We start from the raw sequence: 26451 nt of genomic DNA on the forward strand, positions 1-26451 counted from the left end.
CTGTTAAATGCTCTTTATTTGTCAAGCAGTTTGTTCTCAGTTTGTCATTTAAAAGCAAATGTAAATCGTCACACATACAACAGTTTAAAACATGCACAGCTGAAACACAGGATATAGTGCATTTCATTTTTGTTCGAATGAAACAGCATTGCTACAGTATCTGCTCTGAAAATATTTACAAAATCTGTGTAAACAAGAGTCTCTCAACATATTGCAGGCGGCAAGAGATTTTGCTTCAATTTAGTGCTCTGAAATTCTTCCAGCGAAGCCTCGAATTTTATGTGTCCTTAGATTTTCTCCCGGTTCCTTTCTCTCTCCTCCCGCTCGTTGGAGATGGTATGAACAATGGTCTCCAGGGCGGGATACTGAAAGATCCTTTTCCTCTGTGGGGAAGAGATGTACAGCGTTATTTGAGGTAATCCCTACAGATATAATCTGTAAACGCTTTCATATTTATTCTATGCGATTTTTCAAATTACAAATTTTGTTATTTTTACCCTTTGGCGGTTCTTGTACATCTGAGCCACAATGAGGAGCAGAACAATGAGGAGAAAGCTGAGGCCGACCACTGTGGCGGTGTTATTTGATGCGCTTGAGGATTTCTGTCCGCTCAGACCACCTGCAAAAATATAAAATAAACATTTAAAAAAAGGTTTTAATGTTCTTTATAGTTAATATTTATTTTTTTAGCACAGCAGAAGTAGAAAAACACCAAAAACGAGAACTTACTCATCAGATGAGTATTGTATGTCACATTCCCCAAAAGGCCATCTTGCCCATAGAAACTACATGTCCATTCGCCCCAGCTCTCCTCTGACCCGTCGGTAATGATTATATCCTTCCCCTTCTGGATGGACCCAACAATCGCGGTGCCATTTTCATCGTAGGTCACATGAGCCCACTCGTATTCGGTGACCTCGCTTGCATCGCTCAGCTGGCAGGTCAGCGTCGTTGAGTATTTTTGCTTTAAGCGGACGACTGAGAAAAGAAACAAGAGAAATGATTTTATATCAAAAATACAAGTGCATTGAATTTTCCCTCAAACTGAAAGATCAGAAACTTACTTTTAGCAACAACGAGCTGCAAAGTCCGAGTCAGCCTTTGCTGTCCCACATTCCCACTACATCTGTACTTTCCTTCGTCCTCATATGTGACCTCATTAATACGGATAGACCTATCCCAGCGGAGCCGATCAGGTGAGGACGAAGCCAAAGAAAGCAGTTGGAGATCGCGGGTGGATGGAGACACAGGATTGATTTTCTCCCAGCCTGCGCTCAAAGTTCTTAAACCAGAGGAAAACACACAGGGGAGAGTGACCGGAGACCCCACAGTAGCGTAAACCTTGGCGTTATCTTTGGGTGGTTGGATGATTCCTGTGCAGGAAAGAAAGAAAGAAAATTGTTAAGAGCACAAAATACTTTATCCAACAGCTTCATAAATCAGTTGTCCAGCTTAATATTTCACCTTTCACATCCAGAGCTGCTGAAGCTTGGCCCTTTTCTCCTTTGTACGTCACGACGCAGGTCCAGGTTCCGCTCTCTTTCTCGGTGACTCTTAAAACCTTTGAAACTTTGTCGCCGTGCAAGCCGGTTTTAGCCTGAGGGAAATATGGATTGTTGTTTAACATCCACTCCACAGAGACGCCATGACGCCAAGGTTTCAAAGCACAAGACAGTTGAGTGTTGCTCCCAGAGACGGGAGCCGGTGGAGAAAAGGACACTGTAAATGAAGAGAGTGAGATTTCTGTCAATTTACAGTAAATACTACATACTACAGATGTTTAATATTTATTTTATTGGTTACACTTTTATATCACAAATAAATATTACTTTTTTATATGGTTAAAAGCTCTGTGGTCTTTTGTAATTAGTGAGTGTAGGTGTGCTCAATTAGTGCTTCTTACCTTTAATAAGTCTGAGCATGACCTGCTTTTCAATCACTTGGTTTTTAAGGTCCACTTTACAGGAATAAAGTCCAACATCGTCCTCTGTCACGTTGTTTATCTGAATGCTGAATGTGCCACTATCAAGCTGGAGGTGGGGGCACTGCACACGTTGGGACCATCGAGAGCCGCGGTATTCCAGACCGCTCCGTTCCTTCCTCCAAATAGTGCTGTACATGAAAGGGAATCACAACAATCCAGAGTCATCAACAAATAGATACAAGTCTTTTATTAGTGAATGAGGAAGGAGTTTGTTGTTGTTTAAGGGGTTAAAGCTGATTAATCTGCATATGAAAAGTGAAAGAGAATAGCAAAAATGTAAAAAAAAAAGGAGAAGTTTCATCTTACCCTTTCTCCTTATGACTCCAGACAATCGCAGGTGGACTGCTGATCAGTATTGCAGGGTATTTACAGGGTAGTACAACATCCGAGCCTTCTGCAGCAAATACTTCACTGTATATCGCCTCACATCTGGAGCCTGTGTGAAGAAAAACATGAAATTAACTTCAAATTTTTTAAAAATTGCATTTTAGCGCAGATTTGCTTTTGAGTTGATCACACAGTTACCTGTTATAAGAATGGAAACCATCCCAAAGATAAAAAAATCCAACAAGTTTGTTTTGTTCATTTTGGTTTTGTATCCACAAACTCTTAAACTCTGCCTTTCTCTTCAAGCGCTGCCTTTTCTGGTATGTTTTTGCGATGTGGGTTGAAGAGGTTTATATATCAGCCCGTGGGAAGGTACCGAAGGCAGGGCGTCTGGTAGTTCCTCTGCTGATCATGTGACTTCAGCTACACGCCAAGCGTTCTTGCGGTCTTTCTTTGTCAGCCTGGAAACTATAAGACAGAGATGTAAACAGGGAGCCCCACTTCCTCCCACGGATTCTCTCTAATGTATTTCCTGTTTCTTTTGCGTCAATCACTCTGTAAAAGTATGTTCGATTATTGAATTTCTAAACCAACGAATACACAAGAAAACATACAGTATGAAACCATGGACAGTAAGATATTCTGTATTTATACCTCTAAAAGTCACTTATGTTACACAAAGTTTGGGGACAAATAAACAATAATGTGTATATACAACATTTACTCCACAGCAAGTGTTTAGAATATCTTCAGCATCATTCACGGAAGCTCGAGTTGCTGTTTTGAAACCGAGATGGCAAAACTGCAACACCAAACTACTTGTCATGATCTCGTCACTGCCAGTTAGTTTTGTTTACAACCACTAGTTAGCTCCACTACTCATGATCATCATCATGATCATCATCATCTCCAGTTTGAGAATGAGGACATTTATGGTATCTTCTTGTGAAGGATATTCATGAAAGTGAATCATTCCCTCCATTCTCATTTTTTAGTCGCTCTCAGCTCAGTAGAAACGGGCCTACACTGCCAGACAAACACGTACCGTTTTAGCATATTCCATTCAATATCAAGATGAAATGCTCACAGGGAATACTGTCAGGTTAGAGGAAATACACCGATTACAGCTCTTCCCCTGAATCTTGTCAGAGGAGTTAGACACTTGTAGGAGATCATTAAGATAACGTAGAGGTGAGACGGTAAAGGGAATGTCTGCCTGCCTCACTGAATACTTCAGCCACCTGACAAGTGATGCTGCTAAACAGGGCTTGCTTTGACAAAGTGTGGTTTATATTTTTGTTCTGTTTGATATCGTGTGTAAATACATTTAGATGTACCACACAAAGAATTGCTGCCGCGGGTGTGGTGTCAGTAAAATGTCAGTATAATAAATATATACTATCTGTTCGTTTTACCTTTAGAACTATTTCTATGTGTTGTTTTTCACTCTGCTGTATAGTTAAATAATTACACATTTTCTGTTTAATTATTCATTATTCACCACGTCAGTACATGACAACAGACAATACAGAATACAGGCTAGGCTCACATTAAACAAAGAAAATATCACCAGGCATCAATCCACCTGTGTGTGAAGCTACCTGAATCTCCTTTTATTAACATCAAATACACTGTATTAAAGTACAGGCTAGATAGATAGATAGATAGATAGGTAGGTAGGTAGGTAGGTAGGTAGGTAGATAGATAGATAGATAGATAGATAGATAGATAGATAGATAGATAGATAGATAGATAGATAGATAGATAGATAGATAGATAGATAGATAGATAGATAGATAGATAGATAGATAGATAGATGCGTGCATGCATAGAAAGAAAGAGAAACTAAGACAGTTACCCAGATATACCTGAGAACATGTGGGTGAAACCTCAGGGCTGTTTTTCTTCATCTTGGTAAGACATTTTCCTTGGTGAGAGCCATGTGACTTTTGTGTGACTGATATTGTAATCCTTTCATCTCATCCACACTGAACTTCCTTTGTCGGCCTTCAAATTGAAATCACTGTTTTGTTTATTTGATCTTGAGGCTTTGGTTTGAAAAACACCCTGAGAGAGCAGGGGGCACCTCTCAGCGTGTTACTCAGTGCTGTGAGGTGGTCTTTCCCTCAGCTGCCGTTTATTCATCTCCACCGTATCTGAATATGTGATGAAGTTACCCTGAAGGAAAACACCCCTCACATGGAAACTACTGCTCTTTGAGCTTGAAGGGATGCAGACGAATATGCTAATAGAGATTACTTTGGAAAATAGTCAAATCAGACTCCTTCTGTACAAGTACGGCAGATGAGTAGTTTGTTCCCGCGTCAAGATTTTACTGCATTATCTCTCCTCGTTGTCCATTTTCTAAACTCACAGCAGCATTTCACAACCTTTAGTAGAGAATGAATGTTTTCTGTTATTGTCGATAGTTCTGCGGTTTAATTTCAGTAACTGACTGAATTATAGCAGGGTCACATATTCTGTATTTGCTTATGCTGAAATATCTTTGCACTGGGTTTACTGGCAGGAAGCAGAGTGCAGATAAAACATGCGGCTCTGCTGAGAAATTCTTTACATTTTCTTATGTCAGCATTTTATTTGCGCCGGCATTCAGAGCAACAGTGTAAGGGAACTTAACGCTGTACTGCGATGCAAAAACCGAGTGCGTGGCAAAATATTTTTCCAAAATTACACTTCGGGCTTGCTGAAAAATATCTGATTCATGTTTTTTAAGCATTACCTCAACATATATACACAAACAAAGCTGCACTTTTTGACACTTTTTTAAAAATTGTTTTTGGGTTTTGTTTTGTTTTTTTGCACATTTAATCTAAATTGAAGTCAAAGTTAAATTAAGGTTGCATGTTTACAGTAAAGCAGTAAGCCTTCTCTGCACACAGTATTGCTCTGTGGTTATGCTAAATGTGAATGGAATCTAATGTTTGATGATGTTTTGTTTGGGCTAAATTTCCACATAGTGTCTGCCGCATTACCAATAATGAAATACAGACAAAGATCAACTGTGCTGGTCTTATTTCTTTGAAAAAGACAAATTATTCCATTCAGCTCTTTGCAACAGTAAGACTGAAAGTATCAGCATCTGTCACTGATGTCATCTGAGTGCGTATGCGTGTGTGAATGAGAGAGAGAAAAAGGCAAAATAGGCAAAAACAACCTGAATGTTTGCAGCTGCAGGCTCAGCACCAAATCTCATCAATCAATTTGTGGTTTTTGCCAGTTTTTTAGGCACACCAACCAAATACCACAAATGCAGAATTCCTGCAGTATGTTTGTTAGTTTTTAACCAGACTGTAGATTGTGTTGCTGATGACATTTGTTGTGTTATATTGGGGTTTTTTCGTTTTCATTTACATAAATGAGAAAAACTAAATGATATTGAAATTTGCAATGGGCTACTTAGCCTGCATGGATTGTCTGATTTGCAATAGCACTTATGAGGTTTGCAATAAAATGTATTCTTTTTCCCCCCAGATTTTTTTCAGTGCAAGAATTCACCTGTCTTATTTTCTGCTTTTCAGTCCCTTTTTACCGTAAAGTCCAGTGTTGTACGAACTTATAGGAGGGCGGCTGAATGTGAACATCAGGACACATATATAATTATGTTGCGCATAGACTTCACATGCAGATGTTTCATAACAAAACAGCAACAGTTTCCCAGCACAGAAGCCCCTCGGGGCTGAAAGCTAAACACACTTCTCTACTCCTTGTGCACCCACGATTTCACACCAACCCACTGCACTCAGCTTGCAGATGACACCACAGGGTTGCACGTAATTGTTATGAGACTGTTTACAGGCATGATTTGCAAAGCGACTGATGTTGTTCCATCAATAACCTGGCGTTTAACACCTCCAAAACAAAACAGATGATCATCAGCTTCAGCAGACAGAAAGAGAATCCTGCTCCATTGAACAAAGGTGGAGACAATGTGGAAAATGTTCCAACTTTAAATTCCTCAGCACAAACAGGCCTTTAAGAAAACCGTGCAGAGCTGTATCTTAAGCACAGTGAGGAGAAACAAGCTGACCAAACAGCTGCTGGTGTTATTCTACTCCACTATGGCATTTTGGTGTGAAATCTTCACTGGAGATGACAAAAAGGCTGTTGACAGAAACAAAACATCAGAAAAGAAAACCACTGTCACTCAGCTAGAAGCACAGCTACAAGTCGTGCCACAAACAACAACAAGGACTCTTCTCATCCTGGCAACCACCTTTTCTTTCTGTTGTCACTTGGATGGTGCTAGAGATCAATAAAGGCCTGCATTAAACTGCACACTGCCGCCACGCACAGCATCCTTGTGCAATATCGCCAGGGACTTCACAGGTGATATTTGTGTGTATGTTCATGAATTCATAAATGTGTATGGTGTGTGTGGATTTTAACTTATACCTGTCCTATTTTTCTAATTTCTATCCCTAGATTTGTTTATATATTTTTTAATTTTGTTAAAGCAAGGCTTTTTTAGAAGTTGCTTGAAGTTTTTCTGCTTAATGTGTCTCACTTGTGCACGGCTCAGGAAGACACTCGTTATCTGTAGAAACACAAATAAAGGCATTCAGTTTTATTCTGTTTTGTTCAAAAAGTAGATACAACAGATGTTAAACACATTTCACATAACTAAATCCTAGTGAGTGCCATTCTCTCCAACGTCTGATTTCTCCTCACCTGGCATTTAACTTTCAATTGAAAATTACTTTTAGATATATTAAAACATGTAATGCTCTGTGGACTCCTTTAAGAACTAGGCTTAGCCAGGCCTTCTATTGATGTTCTTTTGTTATTATTTGTATAACTGTTTTTTTTTTAATTCTCTATTACTTTTAACAGTTTTAATGTTCTTTTTTATTGTGATTATTCCCGGTTTTCTGTATAAAGCGCTTTAAATAAACTTAACTTACCTATTTACTCGGGTATCGACAGGCCTATCTCCCCCTACTGGGTAAAATTCGTAGTAAAAAGTTGCAAAGACAATAATAAAACTCTTCCTTTGCGCTTCTCTACAGACAACACGGTACTGCCGCGTTGAATTATGGGACACAGAGTAAAGATGGAAGCCGCCACACAGAGCATGTCGAAGCGTCAATAACAAACATTTTAAAGCGTTACATGTTCGTAAGTGATCCTTAGCTGCGATATAAACAAAGGACTCGAGTGGCATAAGATTCTGAACACGCGTGGAAACGGGTAATGGTCGAAATACTGACTTCGATGTAATGTGCTAGCTGAAGCTAAAGCTAAGGGTCACCGTAAAGATGGTTAAAGAAACTGATGCCGTGTTTAAAGAAGGAACAGTAAACTTTAAAAAATACTCTGAATTTTATGAGCGTTGACTTCAAGTTTCATCTAAATGATCTGTTAACAACTTCTGGCAGAAAACTGTGGACATGTCTCTGCTGGGAGGTCTGCTGAGAGCTGGGGCGTCCTACTGTCAGTCTGCTGGGACGCTGCTGCACACTGTCAGGACCATTTCTACAGGTGAGTTGTCTCACTGGTTCCAGTAGCAACTGGTAACCTGAACTCAGGAAGTAAAGCAAGTCGTCTATTACTCGGAAGATTTCTGGTTTGACCCCTGATTGCTTCGGCCAAAGTATCCTTGGAAATAAGACAGAATGCACTTGGCGCAGATTAAAACATGTTTGTACGAATGTCGGTGTGAATGTGACATTCTGCATGTGCCTGCATGCATTTTCTTGATTTCAGTAACAAAAAACAAATGAGACTCAAACTATCTTAGTGATCTCATGAAATCAAGCTTTCAAAGTTGTATAGGGATTTTAACTCTTTCCTCCTTGGACCCCTATTAGCCCTGTTTCTCTTTTCTGACCCGAGCGGTTTCTGTCATATATCAGGCCTGCTTCCTGAACAAAATGACTAATGTCCATCAGAAGTTAGTGGGGTTAATCTCTTCCTACGTGGTATTACTAGGGCTATTCATTAGAAAAACCTGGAACACATTTTAATGGTTGTTAAACTTAATCTTTTATTTTATGTGCGTATATATGGGATTCAAAACACATACAGGTGTGGGGGAAAGAGTTAAGATAGCTTGATAATTCAGAAAAAGGGGATTTTGGTCCAGTCAGTGCATAACCTCTCTAAATTTGATTTGAGTGGGAATTTCACTGTAATTTCACCCAAAAAAAATGGGAGTTGGGGTTAAAAGGGGGAGGCATTTCTGTTGTTTGGGTTAAATTATGGTAACATGAATTGAACTTTTTTTGTATTTATTTTATTTTTATTTTAAGGCATTTTAAGAGTTATAAGTTTGACAGATTTTTCTTTATATATTTTTCTCCAAATGCAGGGTAGTTTTAATGTAGGCTGGCCTCATTTAAGCACTGTTTTTGAGAGTAGTGCACAGACTGTGGATTTTATATGTCACTCTTTACACTGTTAGTGTAATATGTTCCACTGTAAGGTAAAACGTATTATGCACAGTTAGCATAAAATTTAAAAAGACCAGAAATTGTCCAGTAGTCCAAAACTGCATATCCATCTATATATAGATAGACATGCTATCTATTAGGGCTGCACGATTAATCGTTAGAAAATTGCGATCTCGATTCATACTTATGTGCGATCTCATTTCCAAATGACAACGATTAAAAAAAAAAAAAAAAAAAAAAAAAAAACGACGACGACGATTGTACCGCATTTTGATCCGGGACGTAATCTGCATGAAAACAAGCGCTCACTCTTCCTGCTCAACAAATGACAAGGGCGGACGGAGCCTTATACCACGTGATACAGAAGCTGTGCAGTGTGATGCTAAAATTAGCAGGGAAAAAACAACGGAGAGCATGTCAGGGATGACGAGAAAGTGACAGGAAAAAATCCGTCCCGGTCAACCACCCAAACATCAATAACGGGAACCTTATACAGCGCTTCCCTATACACGTCGAACTCCCGCAGGCACAAAGAAATTACGGAGGCTATTATTTATCACCTGACCAAAGATATGGCTCCCATCAACACTGTGCAAAACGAGGGATTTAGGAAAATGATCAACACCCTAGACAAACGCTACACAGTGCCGTCCTGCAACTATTTTTCTATTGTTGCACTACCTGCTCTATACACGCAGTGTCGAGCAAGGGTGGAGACGGAATTTCAAGCAGTACAACATTTTGCGGCAACAACAAAACGTGAGACATTTGTTGTTTTTATGTTTATTTATTGTTTTTATGTTCAGTTTCAACTGTTACGAAGTTGATGTGCAGTTAATAAGTGCAATAAATATTTATACTGGAAAAGAAAATCGTGAGAGAATCGTGATCTCAATTCTAAGCCAAAAAATCGTGATTCTCATTTTATGCAAAATCGTGCAGCCCTACTATCTATCTATATCTATCTGTCGATATATATATATATATATATATATATATATATATATATATATATATATATAAATATATAATTAAAACATTTTAGTTAAAACATTTTCTCCACACAGAGTGCTTGTTGTTCAGAAATATCATCAGTGTCATTTACAGAAGCCTGAGTTGTTTCTTTGAAGCTGAGGCGGCAAAACTGCAACCCCAAGCCACCCTGTCATCTCTCCGTCACTGCCAGTTAGTTGTGTTTACAACCTCTAGTTAACGGCACTACCTCTCATGATCATCAACATCATCATCAGTTGTGAGAAAGAGGACATTGAAGCTATGATGCTGATGCTTGCTGTGATGGATATTCATGAATCATTCCCTCCATTCTCACTTTTTAGTCGCTCTCAGCTCAGTAGAAATGGGCCTACACTGCCCGACAAACACATGGTGTGTTAGCATATTCCATTCAATATCATGATGAAATGTTCACCGGGAACAGTTGGACACTTGTAGGATATAATTAAGATAACTTAAAGATGAGATAGTAAAAGGAGTATCTGCTCTATCTGCCTGCTTCACTGAACATTCCACATTCCAACATGTTTTTATATGAGCATTTGTCACATCTGATATTTTGTGTAGAAACATTTATGTGGACTCCAAAAAGACGACCTGCTTACTCTTTGCACTGCCTCATTTTATTTGTTCAAATAAAGTCACGCATGTTCGAATCATTTAAATGTCGTCCACAAGTCAGACCAGCACGATATGAACACGACCTTTTTAAAGCTCTAAGCAATTACACGTTACCAAATAAACAAGACAAAAAATTAGGTTCACATAGAAATTGAAGTCGTGAGCGACCTCTGCTGTCAAGAACAACGGTTATATTTTCCTCAACAAGAAACAGAACAAACTCAAACCACCCGGGACCTGCGGTGCATGAATCACACTTTTCCCACGAGTGTGTTTAAAAAGCTTCTCTGGTATCTATTGAGTCATTAGTAAACATCTGTTCCAATATGGCTACCTGGTAAAGTTATTCTTATAAATTTCTAGTAACCTGGATGTTAAATATTTTCAAATAATTTAATTGTCTGGGAGTAGAAGAAATGTTATGTGTTTATTTGTACTGTATGTATGGAGCCATATATATGCTGATTCATTGAACAACATAGTGCATAAAGTGTACATTAGCTTTTGTATTTGATACCTTTTGATTTGAATCATTTAATGTGAATGAGCACATCGAGTAATCTGCAAATTGTTTAGAGAACAAAATAGACTATTTTCCCCAAATGTGAACAAGCACTTTGTGCTATTGTGTGCTGTTTTCAGGTACATGCTGTCAGATCAGGATGCACGCCATTCCTCAGCCGAAAAAGGTGGACAGATGGACTGAGAAGAGGAGCATGTATGGAGTTTATGATAACATAGGAATCTTGGGTGAGTATCCTCAGCATCCAAGAAAATTAAGAGGATGTACTGTACAACTGTTGGATGGTTAGTTTGCTGTTTCTAAGTCATAATGAGTAACTTAACTTGTCTTAAGGGCTGACTGTGTGTGTGTGCGCGCATAAAGTCTTACAGTATTCTCAACATCCGCACAGTAAATTGGCCGAGATGGTGTGAAAAGATAAGCTGGGTATGAGCGTAGGTGAACAAATCTATGATGATCAGACATTTAATCTGATATGGTGCCTTGCTTTGCTGTTCATTTGACCAGTTTTGCCTCTCCCACAGCACACTTTTTTCTTTCTTTCACATAAACTGTCTCTCTCTCTCTCCGTGCTCTTTCTACAGGGGACTTTAAAGCTCATCCTAAAGACCTAATTGTTGCCCCCTGCTGGCTGAAAGCTTTCAAAGGTAATGAACTGCAGCGGGCAATTAGAAAAAAGAAGATGGTGGGAGACAGAATGATGACTCAGGACAGGCACAACTTGGAAAAGAGGATACGCTTCCTCTATAGACGCTTCAACCGCACTGGCAAACATCGCTAATGCTGAACAAAGTGCAGAGCAGCCAAGAATGACTGTGTCAGTCTGTTGGTGTGATTTCATGCTGTCACTGTGCTCTGTTTCCATTTTTCTAGGTTATTGTGTGTTTCAGACTGAATGTGCATTATTCATTTCTTATCAGTAACTGATTCAAAATAAATGCTACTAAAACCTGAAAATAAATTATAAATGGACTGGAATTTGTGGCTTTTTATTCCTCGAGACCCAACGAACATTCAGATAAAGCTGAACTAGTCAGTCTGTAATTAAAAATGATATCATGGGATTACTTCGTGAAAATAGGCTCTAATGCAAAAGTCAGAAAAAGCTTAGGATGAAATGACCTGTTGAAGTAACTGATGAATTCAGACGTTTAATACAAAAATCATTTGGAGGGTTTCTTGAGTTAGTTTGAGGTCTGAGAAACTTTCAGAGCTTTAACTTTTATCAAGTGAAGTGAGTAATAGTTTCACCTTGTAAAGGACCTTGAATGACTGTAATCTTTGTAAGGTGCTGTGTGAATACATTTGCCTCGCCTGTTGATCATCTTGTTATCGCAGTAAGCTGATGGGTAAGTTTGGGTCCTGATTGTACTATGATGTTACTTTGGCATGTGCCACCGAAGGTATTACATTGTTACAAACCAAGCTTGTAGCCAAGGTCCTCTACAATAGAAGTGTTAGTGTGCCCTGCAAACTTGCTCCCCAAACTCCCCCAAGCTAATCCAATACAGGTTTCACAGAAGCCAAAGGACAGCCTCAGAGTTTCTGTGGGGTTGGTGGGTTTTTTTGTTTGTTTGTTTTTTGGATCAAAATATTAGGCAGATGGTTTTAATGTTATGTCTGAAACAATGGAAATGCCTAAACATAATGCACATGATCTACCATTTCAAGGCTAATGGGACTCCATTGTCTGAGAAGATTTTCAGTGAGACAGTGGACTCTGCATGCAGCAATTTTCTCCTACTCCAGAGCACTGCTGAGCTCGCTCATTGGTGTTCAACCATAAGAAGGCTTTTTCCCACACTCCAGTTCACTCCCAGGGTGTTTGATAGGGTGGAGGTGGAGGCTCAGTGCAGGTGAAGTTCCTCATACGGGCACTTGTGTTAAAACAGGGAAAGCACTTCCCCAGTGTGCAAAAAACATCTGTCTCCATAGTGTCATGGGACAAAAAGCAAATGTATTTGCAAAACAGATTACTTCTTAATTTTTCTCCATATACGTCATCAAATTTTGAATAAACTCTTCAAAGCTGTTCTTGCAGCTCAGACAAATGCAAGCTATTGTAAGGAACCTTGAAAAGGGAAAATTCCTCAGTGAGACTAAATGTGACATCCTAAACAAGACCTTTTGGACATGCTGCTTAACTGTAATTTTCTTTTTAACATCTGAAGAGCGTCACATTCTAGTATGTTTCACTTCATTGCTCTACTGACCTTTTTTTTTTTATTTCCCTTGAGGCTTTTTCTAACTCCGCTCACTTTAATATGCATAAGATTTGATTCAAAATATAAGCATAGTAGAGGTAGGCTCAGATGTAGGACTCCATTAGTTTTCAAACGAAAGCCGTTGCAAAGAAAAATGGGATACAGGATCAGAAAGAGGAGGGAGCTGGGAGAATCCCAGGCCAGGGAGGAAACAGTCGAGTCAACACTCTGTAGGCATTCACGGTACCGCAGTGTCGTCCCGCCGCCCTATCCGACACAGAGCTGCAGTACTGCAAAGTGTGAGGGGAGAGAGAGGGAGGGAGGGAGGGGAGGGGGTGCCGCACTGTCGTTACGAGTCCAAGTGGTGAAGGCAGGAGCAGAGACGCATTATTGCAGTTGCCCACAGAGCCACTTTGCACGGACAAAACTCGCGTACCTCGCATACAGCGCGCAGTGAGAGAGAGAGTGAAGGAGGCAATCAGAGACAACAGATTCCCTGTGACTGCACTTTCCCCCCTTTATTGTTATTATTATTATTATTATTTTATTTCAATCGCAGGTATTCTGTCAGTAGCTTTCAGAAGAGGCAACTCAACAACCAGCCAATCAGTGCTGCGTCTCAGGATCCAGGAGGGGAGCATCACTTGGAGGAGCCGGATGCAGCTCTGCAAGAATACAAACATCCGTGGATTTCTTTTGCATGGATTATAATTTGGAAGTACTTCCTTCCTGAGCTGGCATCGCTCCCTTTTCATTCCCTGCCCACTAATCTGGTCACACAGTGAATTATCACCCGACCCGTATACGTGTCTCAGTATTGCAGTACTTTTGGTGACGGCTTGCAGTATAAAAGCATCGCTAGAAGATCGGCTCCACTGCGCCAAGAGCCTCCGCCTCAGTTTACTGTCAGTGCGCCACTTCAGTCTGTTTACTAATTAAGCATCTGGACTTTCCTTTGCACACGTGCCTCCGCTTTTTCGTCTCTTCTGTCTTTTTGGGGTTTTTTTCTCTCTCGCTTTGTACTTCAGACCCTCCTGCCTCACAGCCAGTCACCCCTCCTCCGCTGCCCGTGAGTCAGTTCAAACAGCTGCATAGAAGATGTGAGTATTAATGCGGCTTTTCCATTGCGCTCTTAAAAAAATGAAAAGAAAAAAAAAAAACACAACAAAATCAGATATCTAATATGTGGTGGCGGAAGAACCCACATTGAAACGTGTTCATTTCTTTATTTTCTTCCACTGGCGGTCCGAAGTGAGATGATTTACTTTCAGCTTGAAGGGTTTTTGCTGACGCAAGCGAAAATATTCCATCACTGCTTCGCTGAATTATGTATTCAGAGGTTGACTTCTGTCTCATACAAAGCCCGAGACGGGGCTGAATGAGTTGTTTTGGATGTTTTTGTGTCAGATTTAATAGAAAGCAGCGTGTTTTGTGGTGCTGGATGAGTTAGAAGGTTTTTGTGGGACTTGGGGGTCATCATCTGTTTAATGCTGTAAAACGTGAATTTTTAAAGGAAACTGGGTTATCAGTAGCTTCCTTAATGCAGAATTTCTCTTAAAAATATTGTAAATTGTCATCCTGCAGGAGTTAGTTTATCATATATTAAACTGGCAGCTGCCTCTGCAGAGGTTTTTTGCTCAGGTTTAATTCTCCTTCCTCTCCCCTCCTGCTGGATTAACCGTTTCCTCAGTTCTGCCTCACCTTTTCTTTTCACTTCCACCCATCTCTCTGTAATCCATCATGAGCAACATCTGCCTTCTCTTTTTCTTCCTCCCCAAAATGTTCTCTCTCTTTACTCATCCACCGCCATCCTGTGGCCTACATAGCTTTTTTTAAAACCTCTCCCCCACTCTCTCTTATGCACCCCTTTCTCACTGACCCATTAGTTCATCATTTCTTGCTAACATATCTGCCTACGTTTGCTATTTGCAGGTTCCCTTCCTGCAAATTACACTCTTGACTCTTACAAGCCTTTAGACAGGGCATTTTTCCTTCTCAGCACATTTCAAGTTTCTTTTCAGATTTTTATAAAAACCTATCCATTGTTGAATGTGAAATGTTCTGACTTCATCCAATTCTTTCTCTCACAAAACTCTCATTGTTGTGCTTGGTCAGGTCTGCCCCAGATGCTGCCCCACCAGCTGGAGCTCCTGGAGCTCCAGGTGCCCCTGGCGCAGATGGAGCCCCAGCTGGCGCACCTCCTGGCCCTCCCAATACCAGCAGCAACCGCAGGCTACAACAGACTCAGGCCCAAGTGGAAGAGGTGAGCTGTTCTGAGCTTCTGGGTCAGAATGCATTCTGTGTAGAAAGTCACTGATGTAAAATATGCATGAGCTACAAACTGCAGAAGAATTACCACTTACGAAAACGACATTCCCATCTATTTTCCTCCTTTACTACCCCCCCCCCCAAAAAAAAATGCTCTCTCATCCTTGCTGGATTGGTCTAGGTGGTGGATATCATGCGGGTGAATGTGGACAAGGTTTTGGAAAGGGACCAGAAGCTTTCAGAGCTGGATGACAGAGCGGACGCTCTCCAAGCTGGAGCCTCCCAGTTTGAAAGCTGCGCAGCCAAGCTAAAAAACAAGTACTGGTGGAAGAACTGCAAGGTGGGCGCATTACTGTGGCTCCTTTACACAGATTGGTAAAACAGAGAGAAACCTATGGAATCATCTGACTTAGAATGAACAAATTCCTATTAGTATGTGTTCTGGCATGCAGAGAGAATAGAGGACAACATAGGAATTTGTTAATGAGCTGCTGTAGAGCACTGAAGTGATACCTCAGGGAAAATGGGAGAAAGGCATCTGCTATTGTGGAGTTTTCACTCTAAACACTGAGGGGATTGTATAACTAAGCCACAACAAACACAAAGAGCCTTTTAAGTGTCATAATTGTTTTGTTTTGTGGTTCAGATTGGTTTCTATTCTGTTTGAACATAGTGAAACCCTAAAAACACAGCTTCGTGTATTCTTCTGTAAAAGGATGAAGTCTAAAATTTTCATCTCTTTTTTTCAGATGATGATCATGATGGGTATCATTGGAGTTATTGTGGTTGGAATCATATTCTGTAAGTAGTTTCATTCTGACACCGATGCAAAAATTTCCACAATTAACTGATTACTTTCAAAATGTAGATAATCATCATGCGCCGACTTCCCACTCAGCATGGCTATTTCCACTTGCACACGTGAGAAATTTAGAAATCACTAATACATCAGTGTTAGAACTGATACTGATGGGGTTTTTTATTAATGTAAAAAAAAACAAAACCCATCAATATTATACATATAAGACAACACCAGCATAATATTATTTCGGCTTTAACAACCCCACATTCCTGCATAAGGAGAGGTCAGTGTGTCCTCTGCCTGTTTAGTTTTAATGATGTGTTGCCAGACCCATTAAACTAATTACTTCTTTCCCTCTCCCTTTAATCCACAGTATACTTCTTCCACTGAGCTCAGCTCATCAGTACAGATGAATATGGACTTGAGGATAATATGAGAGGGGAGAGGCAAAAAAAGAAACCCAAGCGCTGCTCCTCAATTTTGTCAGTCCTCTCCTTCCTCTCTTCACACAGTCTTCCATCAAACCATCTTGCACTTAAACATTACATTAGTGTTTATAGATGTCTCTGCTCTCTTCGTCCTCTTTCCCTCCCTTTCCTTGCTGCTTTCTTCCACTGTTTTGACTTGAACTCTTGCTCACTCTCCGCTGCCTCTGCACCTCATGTATTATTGAAGGACACAGCAGGCAGAGTCAAAAGAGGAAGGAAGGAAGAAAAGGAAAGAAGGTAGAGGGAGAACACGTGGGGCTAAGCACGCTGGTGGGGGGTGTACAGAAGAGTCTTTCTACACCGAGTACACCAAAGCTTATTCATATGACGTTTTTTTGAGAGTTCAACATTTGTAAATTGATACTGACATGCATAACTAACACACATCTTCTGTCTGCTGCTTCCACAGTTGCTACTTACTAACACAAGGTCATGTTAGATTAAGATTATGCTAGTTTCTGTTGTTTGTGCTTGTGTGTATCTGTGATCCAAAGCATTGTAGCTAAAAGCTTTCTTCCACTTTTACCTGGTAGGCTTTGATTGGTATTTTTTTCCCTTTCCTGTCTAACTTTCACTCACTTAAGTCTTTTTTTTTCTGCAACCTCCAGTGATAACAAGAAAAGAGAAATGCAAAATAGGGAAAGAGACTGTGTGAGAGTTTAGGAAAGGAGGAAGTGATTCAGGGAAAGGTAGTAGGAGTACTGCAACACATTTCTACTGCATAAATAGGTAAAAATTTAAATCCGGACTGAAAAAGCAGAATGTTTATACCACAGGCATAGAGGTGGCATTTTAGTAATAATATGCACAGCAATTAAGTCACACGAGCAGGCACTTACAGACAATCTAACGAATACATGAACTAACTGCTTCAGTCCAGAGGAAGGCCTCTTAATTCTGATTTGCAGAGAGTCCCAGCCATAGACAGATGAATGTGTAGCGCCACATTTCAAACAGGTAGAGACACACAGTTATTTTGAGAGTTGTGCTGTCAAAGTGTTTAATTGTTGTTTAAGTTGTCCAGAAAACAGGAAAAGAGGAAAGAGGATATGATTTTGGAAACCCTGAGCCACCTGGTCGTCCCACCGTCACTGCTGACTCACATAAAAGCACCCATCTGTCATCGACAGTATGATAACGGCCAGTGTGAAGCTTTTGTTTCTAACCTGCATGGCAAACGGTGTCCGTAGTTTTGCCTTTTTGTGTAACCTGTGTATCTGCCATTTCTGAACCTTACTGCCGACTGTACATTTTTTTTCTTAGTGGTTTAAAGGACCTATGTACAATGTCTTTATGATCTGATAATTATTGCTTATGCAATGCAACAATGCTCAAGAGTTTGCCAACATTTTGTTAAGATCACTTGTGTTGGACAGTAAAATAATATCCAGAGACTGCAAACAAACTGCTACTGTAGTGAAAAATGAAAACTTAGTATTATTCGTGTTGTATGAGTAGAACTATAGTACACATCTGTCAGTTTACGCTCCTGAAAACAGGTTTATAAATTCTTTCAAGTTTTTTGAGGGGCTGTAGGATATGAAGTTTATTTTCCTTACTTTGGACTGATATTCAGGGTTGATAAAACGCAAAGGGCATTTATGCATAATTGTAGCGGTTAGCCAAAATTATCTAATGATACTGTGCAGTAATATTATTAGATAGTTAACATGGTTCATGAGAAGATGTTTTGTGATTTACTTGGAACTACTGGAAGAGATGCAACTGGATTTAGGAGAACAAATGCATGTTTACCACTTTTTGCTGATGCCAATAAAGAAATCATGAACTGACTACATACTGACTTTGATTATATCCTTTGGTCGTGTTATAGCATCTAAAAAACTAAAAGAATATAATGAAAAGTTTTTTCCTCAACAAAATCAAAATTTTCATAATTTAATTTCTTTATATATTTGACATTAATTGTAATATTCTAAGCCTTTATCGTTTTACTTTTGATGTTTAGGTCTCAAAAATCAGAAATCCAGTTTCACAAATTATTAGAATATTTCATTTAGAGTTTGAGTAAATTATTAGTCACACAGTATACTGTAAATAATATGCATCTTTTGTTCTAGTCCAATACACACAACCACAATCATGGGGAAGATTGCTGGCGTGATTGTTGTCCAGATGATGATCATGAGCAGCCTCTATACGGAGGGCAAGCCACAAGATGTCACTGCTGAAAAGGCTGGCTGTTCACACAGTGCTGTAAAGAAGCATCTTTATAGAAAATTGACTGCAAGGGAAAATTGTGGCAAAAGCGACAGAGGTGACTCCAGGTTTGAGAGGATTGTTAAGAAAGGTTGGTTCAAAAACCTGCAAGAGCTTCACAAGGAGTGGATGGAGGTCTCTGTCACCACACAGATGTCTTTAGGAAATGAGTTCCAATGTCAAAAGTGTCTTGTTGGTCTTCTGGTAAAAAGAGAAGAAATGGACTGTTGCTCCGAAGTCCTCTTGTCAGATGAAAGTCAATTTTCCAGTTCTTTAACACTTGCCTCACAGGATCTGGGTTCGAGTCCACTGTCTGACCAGGGATCTTCTGCGTGGAGTTTGCATGTTCTCTCTCTGTTTATGAGGATTCTCCCACGTGGCTTCCTCCCACAGTCCAAAGACATGTAATTATTGGGGTTAGGTTAATTTGGTGAGTCTAAATTGTCCAGGTGTGAATGTAAATGGCTGCCTGTCTTTCAGTGCTAGCCCTGTCCAGGCTGTACCCAACAACTATGGTAGCTGAATAGGCTCCAGCCTCCCCGGGATTCTGACAAGGATGAACAGAAGAGAATGGATGGGTTTACCTTACAAGATAAAGCACCTTGAGACTTTTGTTGTAATTTGGTGCTATAGAAATAAAATGTAATTGCACTGAGGCTTTATAGACATGCCTTTTCTCTTTTCCAATTGGACTTTGCAACTGCTCGCAGTACCAAAACTACTACAAAATGGTTTGTTGACCAACCTGCCTGACCTGAACCCCACCGAAAATCTATGGAGTATTGTTAAGTTGAAGATAAACACCTGAGCCAAATATACAGACAAGCCACGTCCACATCAATGCAGTCATTCGTGGTAAAGGATATGAGTGTTTAGCATTTTGAATTACATCATGAAAAGCATGAAGCTTTTCATGATGTTGTATTTTTTTAATGACTTCAATCAATTCCACAATGTACAAAGATTGATCAGTGGAAATTCCTTAACCATTGTCACAGTATCACATAATCCTTCTATATTACAGGTACAATAAAATAAAATAAAATCATACAAAAACTGAAGGGAGGATAAAACAAATATATATATAGTACCAAAAATAAGAAGTATAACAAAAACCTTCTCAAATTCCCACTTTAAGTATAATAATCTACATTTATTGGGTCTATGTACCATCTTTCACTGAAGTTACACACCAAGTCACACATTCAAACTAAGGCTTGTATGGCAGCATCACTCCATCCTCCTTAAATGTCACAGGGAGCATCAGGATCTCCACTAGAATATAAAACAAAGTTCTGCCAGGCTTCTAAATTATTGAATGTACAGTAAATTCAGCAGGTAAGTGGGATTTAAGAGGCTGTGATTGTTTAAATAGTCATACCAATTTTTCAGTAGAGACACAGAAAAAAAAAACCCTTTCCCACTTTATATTGATCAAAAAAAAAAGTCTAAATAAGCCCCAAATACTCAAAGCATAATTTTACATTCAAGGAAAAACAACTTTATGTTCATTTAAGGTGCTTTCAATATTGTTGCTCTTTTAAAAAAATAATTTCTGGGCCTTTGTGGGCTCCTGGGAAAAAACATAAAGTAAATAGTTTACAAAAATATTACAGAGACCATGTCTCAGGTAATAAATACTCATAGTGCAATTGCGCTATTAGCTGCTTTCAAATACAAATCGTGTGGACCTTTCATGTCTGCAGAAGATGAAAACGCCTACTGCCCCTACACACCATTATTTTCTACCTGCAAACAACAGGCCCCCTGACAACAAACATACTGAAAGCTGTGAAGGGAATAATTCCATGTAAGGGAGTTTGCTACTGTATAATTGCAGTGTTATCGTATATGAATAAAATTTGTACTGTTGGTGAATAACATAGTTTGGGATGTGATCTGTGGGTTTTAATGCAATTTAGCATATTGCAAGCTTCAAACTTGCATAGTGCAAAAATAGGTTGGTATTAAAAATAATAAACAAAAAAATGTATCATGTATAGAAATTTCACAGCTATGTCATAAATAGATCGGTTACCATATGCATAGCTTTCACCCCCCAAAAAGTTTATTGTACGGAGCAAAATTTTTCCCAAATGTTTACAAATGATATATAAATTAAACGTAAATTAAGATCTAAAAATGTGCACAATGATTAAATTTTTCAGTACTTGGGTGCTCGATCCACACATAAATAAACAGAACAGCTCATTACACTGGACTAGGAAACATACATAGATGCCATATAGTAACCTAGACTGTTATCCATATCAACTTAAGCATATATAATCAAAATATACAAGAAATTGTCAGCATATATTCACTTCAGAGGACGAGCCATAGAGATGTCTCTCCACCCTACATAATCCATAGTAACTAAAACAAGCACACATATGAATCCACTGGAACCCCAGATGTACCAGTTGTTTTCTCTAGCACTTGAACACAGCTTACATTTGTGGAACTATGTGAGCATCACAATGTGAAGTCTCAAACCCTCACTGTGCATATCAGAGGATTCATGCATGCATATTTAATGATCTGTACGTGAGAATATAAAGAATGTTACAGGAAACTTTCTAAAAGTACAAATGATCAAATTTATAAAGTCGAACTGTAAAATTTGTGTAAAAATCCTGACTGTTTATTCAGGTTTGATATATCCATTTGTAAATTAGTTTTCCATGTGTTCCAATTCCTCTGTATTTGTGTGTGGAGTAGAGCATGTGAGTCTTCAAAACTTACAAATCATTGTACACATTTATAAATTTTAGTATACACCTGTTGATCACATAGTACACATTTGTAAACCTGAGACTAATTTTATTCTATACTTTTGTTTTTCAGTTTCTAGAAAGCTGGAAGAGTTGAACAAACCAGTGGAATACCTAAAAAAATAACTTAAACACTAACATGACACAAAGAAACTTTCTAGTCTCCAGTCACGATGATGTAAGTGAAATTTATCCCATGACCTGATAGAAGAAAAGTACAGTGATGATCAGGAAGCCCAGTATCCACCAATAGGAATCTGCGGAGACACACAAAGGTTTTGTGGATAAGGTTAACATCAGACATAAATACAATCACCCTCATAATAGAAAAAAAATGTTTACACTGTTTCTGAAATAAATTGTCATGTTGAATTCATCCACAAAGTCAACCAAAGTGTTGTGCATCAAGGGTGCTAAAAGTGATCTGTAAATTGTTACATTTGTAACACGTCAAGGCCCCAAATGCCAACTGAAAATGTGGAAAACACCTGGTTTAACTACAACTGCCAGTTTCTATATGATTGAACCAAAACTTCCGCTGTAGGATTTTGTTAGCTCAGGACCGAACCAGAGTTGTTTTCTATAGAAAAATATAAAAATAGCAATGTCAGACTTGTCATCTATTTATATTCCACTCTCAGCAAGATAATGAAAACCCTTTGATAATGGTAAAAAAATATATTTTAAAAAAAAGTGTTAAATAGATATACATACTAGGCTCAGGAGGTTCCACCACCACACTAACAAAGAGCGGTTCTTCTAGAGCTGTGTGGGAGACCTTGCAGATGATTTTGGTTCCTGGGACGGTGGTGGGAGGCACAGCTATGTGAGAGGACAGGGTGAACGTTCCATCACCGTGCTGCCGATGACTGGACAGGGAGCCCTGATCTATAAAGAGCTGTGGCTCTGTGTCCGTAGGAGAGAGGGAAAACCACTCAATCTAAAAAACAGAAAAGAGCAGAGAATTATGACCTGTCATTCAATTAAATGTAGCCTTAGGAGCTAGTGCAATTCAAAAGGACACAAATGAATAAATATGGAAGATAACTTATTATTAAAACAGCAAATAAAGACACTTTTGATTAACAAGATGAAGAGCATTGGTACGTTTAAAAATATCTACACTTTCAGGCGTCCTTAGAGAGACTTTGAGAGAGAGGCTGGTTTAAGGCCTGCAATAACTGCTCTATTAAATTCCTCTATTTCATTCTGATTGAGAAAAAAATCTCCTTTCATAAACTTGATAATATATTAAAGTTACTAATAAGATTGGTGTTTAAAAGGATGGTGTTACAAAACAGTAATGGGTAACAGTTACATCTCAAAACACAGTTACTGACATGAGAATCCAGTGGGTAGTATTTACTGCTGTGACAACTTAATTTCTGGGACGAACTTGACTTTAAAACCAACTTCTCCACTGAGAGGGAAACATCTGGAGGTTCTATGGGGGAAAAGTAAGAGAGGAGAATTAACAGAATATCAAAGAAAACAGCGGCTGAAGATTAAGATCAGAGTGAAACTTACGAATAATGCGAAGTTGAACGACCTGCTGGGAGTGGAAAGGACCAAGACTGACTGTACAGATGTAGGTCCCCTCATCTCCAACCTTCAGCGTGGTCAGAGTCAAAGACGCGTTACCCTCACCAACAACCTGGGCAGCATTTATGCTCGAGCCGGCCCTCTCACCGTCCACTAAACAGACAGAATAATAATTGTTTGATGTTTCTTCAGTTCGTGCTCTTCACATCATCTCCACATGTGTGCTTTAATGGCATCTGCCTGTCTGTCAGTAATTCAGCAAGACTAAACTACTGAGCAGAATTTCATGAATACACAGAGGTGAATTGTGGGTAAAGGATGAAAATATTTAATTCCTAAATGACCTCCTTTAAAACTATAAGATAAATGTATTTTTAAATGAGGCATGTAAAAGGCATGTAAAAACTTTATGTAATTAAAATCCAAATCTAGTTATATGTACACTGACACTGGAGCTGGTGCAGGACTGAGATCACCCTGTCACTGTGATTTCATATGTTTTAACAGTTCTTCTGAGGTCCTGAATTATTTATAAAATAACAAACTTGTACACCTATTTAAAATCTATTTATTCAAATACAACTACAAGCAGCAATGTGGGGTACAAAAAGTGTGAAGGTGAAATTATCTTCATTTTACAGGTGGCAATAGTAGTAAGACAGATGCATTTTGTTTTTTCAGTGGGTTTTTTGTTTTGTTTTGTTTTTTGTTTGTTTGCTTGTAATCTTTAAATACATCCATAAAGTTAGGTTCCAATACCATAAAAATCTTTTCATATGACCTCACTTCCTGTTTGCTAGCTTCTCCACGGATGAATATTTTTTAAAATCTCAAATAACTTTTGCGTTAACTTTCTGATAACTTTTTGTGACAACTATACACAAAGATAGTAAAAATGCTAAGATGCTAAAGGTCATCTTTGGTGACAACAGGCCTGAAATAAAAGTCAAAAATTGACATTATAGTCTCCTTTCCACTTGTCTCAATACCATTATCTAAACAATTAATAAAAATCAGACATTTGGTTCAAAACTTACATACATAAAGAAACCCATGGCTAGAAACTCACTGAAAACATTCAGAAGACTGTCACTAAAATGATCCTCCTAAGTTCACTAGAAACAATCATTCAAAGCCCTTTTTTTTAACATATATTTGTAAAGTGGGATGCCACTATTGAACTATCACCATCCTGAGTAGCATCAGTCTTAAAGCCATTAAAATAAACAGTGTAGGTTCTCATTGCCAAACCCTGCATTACACATGCAGATACACCTGCTAACACCTACAATGCTCACCTATCGTGCTGCCTTCTGTATCATCCAGCGCCCTCTTCATTTCAAGCACCTTCCTGCCTTTACCTCTGTGCTGCAGACGCCACTCAATGCCCACTTCCTGTGCTAATGGCATGTCCTGCTGCTTGAAGCCACAGTTGAGGAGAACATCACTTCTCAGAGGGGCAGACACAGACTTTATGTGGGTAAACACCACAAATATCACTGAGGGGTAGAAAACATTTGAGGATGATGTATAATCTAATAAAACCATATAAAGCTCCTTCGTATAAAATGTGATATTAAACTATGGATCTCACAGTCGGTAAGCAGAGTTCCTGACTGGCTGAGAGGAAGAGCCAGCTTGCTTTGCATCAGGGTTGACTCGTCTTTCTCCACCTTCAAGGTCTCCAGAATCAGCGCAGTGCTGAAGTCAACCTCATCCACACTGAGGGACACCATGAAAAAGACCCGATCTGAGTTTTCCTCAAATCCCCGAGGAGAGTAACTACTTAATTCGCACATCACTTCCTGCTCATTGCAGTCTGCATGGAGCAGCACGTTTGCATTGGGGATCTCAGGAGATGATACTGTTACAAAGAATAAGAGAAGAAGTTCATCACAGAGTTGTGCTTACATTAAAAGGAAACTTTGCACAAAGAGGTGGCAAGGGAAAAACCTTTGGCCTCAAACAAGAGGAGGTCTGGATCAGGGATGGAGGGAGGAACAAACGGAGTGAGTTCTTCGAGTGATTCGTCGGGGCCCACAGCAACATCTCGTAAAATAAGAGTGGCTGGAGTCCGAGTGAAGTGACCGCCTCCCATTCCACCAAGTCCAGCTCCCTCCTCCACCAGAGTGCAGGTGAGTACCACATCTGCAACTCCATCAGCTGAAGAAACAAGAAGAACAGTTCTTAAAAATCTTAGTGCACCAGCATTTAAGATAGAACCACTGTCTGGGCTAATAGAGAGAAAAGATCAGAGAGCTCAGGTGTTTCGGTATATTGAGCCCTTCTATTATTCTGCTGCCATTTTAACCTAAACACTGTTAATTAGAGGTTCAGAAAATACCCACTTTTCCCAGAGCTCTTCGGTTATCAGCAAATACTTCTGTTAAAAGCTTTAATGTCGAGCTCACAGTCACGTCTCTACAGCCAGTGCTTAATCAATGAGATTTATGCTCTTACCATAAACGCACGTCATGAAGTATCCAGTTAAAATGACTTTAATAACCATCATCATCGCCACCATAGTGCAAGTGTGCAAGATTTTTTGTAAATAAAAATTAGAAGGATATCAAATAACTGCTGAGTGCACCACAGCACTTTCACTTTTGATTTCAACAACTACCACCGCATTATTCAGGAGTTTACTGCCTAGAGTTGTTTATATCCGTTCTTCGCTCCATCGATGCCGATCATCATACGTGCTGGACTTTAAATTTAACGCAATCTAAAAGTAAACAATAAAGGTAGTTCAAGAGTCTGTGGAGCGGTTTCTTTGTCAGGAGCATGCGCACTGCAGCAGTGGGAGAATGAAAGTGAAAGCGAGCAGGTAGCGTCGCCCAATGACAGAACAGAGGCAGGTCCGTCACTGCGGAAACAAGCACACACGCTCATTTTAACGTAAATCAACGACATAAATAAGATAGATGGATGAATGAATGAATAATTAAATGAATAAATCTTCTTTTGTCTGTTTGATTTTAGGGTTCCCACAGTGGATCGTGGATAGGGACAGGGACTGGACATCCATGCTTTGTCCAGTCCACACAAACATGTCTCCAAACCGTTCAACCAGAGGTGTCTCTACTGTGTCCCTCTGATGTGTCTCATTTCGTATAGACCCTAATGAAGACTTAGATTTTAAATGTATTGGTCTGTTTTGTTTGCTGAATTTCTCCAAGAATAAATTGTTACAGGATTTTATCCTGGGCTCTGTGTTGGCCCTGCGACAGCCTGGTGACCTGTCCAGGGTGCACCCTGCCTCTAACCCTATGGT

The 26451-nt window shown here is 39.3% G+C and overlaps 4 protein-coding genes across 4 annotated transcripts; 2 read left to right on the forward strand and 2 right to left on the reverse strand.

Annotated features, from left to right (window-relative positions):
• Positions 1 to 11: 11 nt before the first annotated feature.
• Positions 12 to 2734, reverse strand: LOC120732438 (lymphocyte activation gene 3 protein-like). The gene is made up of 8 exons (XM_040030034.1): positions 2510 to 2734; positions 2291 to 2420; positions 1904 to 2112; positions 1465 to 1719; positions 1065 to 1373; positions 730 to 978; positions 498 to 619; positions 12 to 383 (listed from the first exon to the last, which is right to left on the reverse strand). Exons 1-8 carry the CDS (start codon positions 2568 to 2570, stop codon positions 288 to 290), a joined length of 1431 nt encoding a protein of 476 aa, XP_039885968.1. The 5' UTR covers positions 2571 to 2734; the 3' UTR covers positions 12 to 287.
• A 4604-nt stretch (positions 2735 to 7338) lies between these two features.
• On the forward strand, positions 7339 to 11857 carry mrpl51 (mitochondrial ribosomal protein L51). The gene is made up of 4 exons (XM_040030058.1): positions 7339 to 7519; positions 7708 to 7810; positions 10999 to 11106; positions 11464 to 11857. Exons 2-4 carry the CDS (start codon positions 7720 to 7722, stop codon positions 11658 to 11660), a joined length of 396 nt encoding a protein of 131 aa, XP_039885992.1. The 5' UTR covers positions 7339 to 7519; positions 7708 to 7719; the 3' UTR covers positions 11661 to 11857.
• A 1572-nt stretch (positions 11858 to 13429) lies between these two features.
• LOC120732451 (synaptobrevin-like) lies at positions 13430 to 17672 on the forward strand. Its single transcript, XM_040030059.1, has 5 exons — positions 13430 to 14183; positions 15199 to 15346; positions 15533 to 15691; positions 16101 to 16152; positions 16527 to 17672. Coding segments are annotated over exons 1-5 (378 nt in total). The 5' UTR covers positions 13430 to 14181; the 3' UTR covers positions 16544 to 17672.
• On the reverse strand, positions 17228 to 26041 carry tapbpl (TAP binding protein like). The gene is made up of 8 exons (XM_040030057.1): positions 25638 to 26041; positions 25131 to 25340; positions 24772 to 25041; positions 24476 to 24676; positions 23163 to 23330; positions 22976 to 23079; positions 22350 to 22575; positions 17228 to 21892 (listed from the first exon to the last, which is right to left on the reverse strand). The coding sequence occupies exons 1-8, from the start codon at positions 25699 to 25701 to the stop codon at positions 21825 to 21827; spliced, it is 1311 nt and encodes a 436-aa protein (XP_039885991.1). The 5' UTR covers positions 25702 to 26041; the 3' UTR covers positions 17228 to 21824.
• Positions 26042 to 26451: the final 410 nt, after the last annotated feature.

Source organism: Simochromis diagramma, unplaced genomic scaffold, assembly GCF_900408965.1.
Source record: "Simochromis diagramma unplaced genomic scaffold, fSimDia1.1 OVJJ01000361.1, whole genome shotgun sequence".
Lineage (NCBI taxonomy): Eukaryota > Metazoa > Chordata > Actinopteri > Cichliformes > Cichlidae > Simochromis > Simochromis diagramma.

What these genes read in the sequence shown, in the direction of transcription:
- LOC120732438 (XM_040030034.1), bottom strand. Translation starts at nt 2,570, where the DNA reads ATGAACAAAACAAACTTGTTGGATTTTTTTATCTTTGGGATGGTTTCC. An exon ending in GGTTTCCATTCTTATAACAG is followed by an intron (nt 2,421 to 2,509) that starts GTAACTGTGTGA and finishes TTCTTCACACAG; the next exon opens with GCTCCAGATGTGAGGCGATA. An exon ending in ATACAATACTCATCTGATGA is followed by an intron (nt 620 to 729) that starts GTAAGTTCTCGT and finishes ATATTTTTGCAG; the next exon opens with GTGGTCTGAGCGGACAGAAA.
- tapbpl (XM_040030057.1), bottom strand. Translation starts at nt 25,701, where the DNA reads ATGGTGGCGATGATGATGGTTATTAAAGTCATTTTAACTGGATACTTC. An exon ending in CCTCTTGTTTGAGGCCAAAG is followed by an intron (nt 25,042 to 25,130) that starts GTTTTTCCCTTG and finishes TCTTTGTAACAG; the next exon opens with TATCATCTCCTGAGATCCCC. An exon ending in CGTTCAACTTCGCATTATTC is followed by an intron (nt 23,080 to 23,162) that starts GTAAGTTTCACT and finishes TTTCCCCCATAG; the next exon opens with AACCTCCAGATGTTTCCCTC.
- LOC120732451 (XM_040030059.1), top strand. An exon ending in CTCAGGCCCAAGTGGAAGAG is followed by an intron (nt 15,347 to 15,532) that starts GTGAGCTGTTCT and finishes GGATTGGTCTAG; the next exon opens with GTGGTGGATATCATGCGGGT. An exon ending in ACTGGTGGAAGAACTGCAAG is followed by an intron (nt 15,692 to 16,100) that starts GTGGGCGCATTA and finishes TCTTTTTTTCAG; the next exon opens with ATGATGATCATGATGGGTAT.
- mrpl51 (XM_040030058.1), top strand. Translation starts at nt 7,720, where the DNA reads ATGTCTCTGCTGGGAGGTCTGCTGAGAGCTGGGGCGTCCTACTGTCAG. An exon ending in TGTCAGGACCATTTCTACAG is followed by an intron (nt 7,811 to 10,998) that starts GTGAGTTGTCTC and finishes TGCTGTTTTCAG; the next exon opens with GTACATGCTGTCAGATCAGG. An exon ending in TGATAACATAGGAATCTTGG is followed by an intron (nt 11,107 to 11,463) that starts GTGAGTATCCTC and finishes CTCTTTCTACAG; the next exon opens with GGGACTTTAAAGCTCATCCT.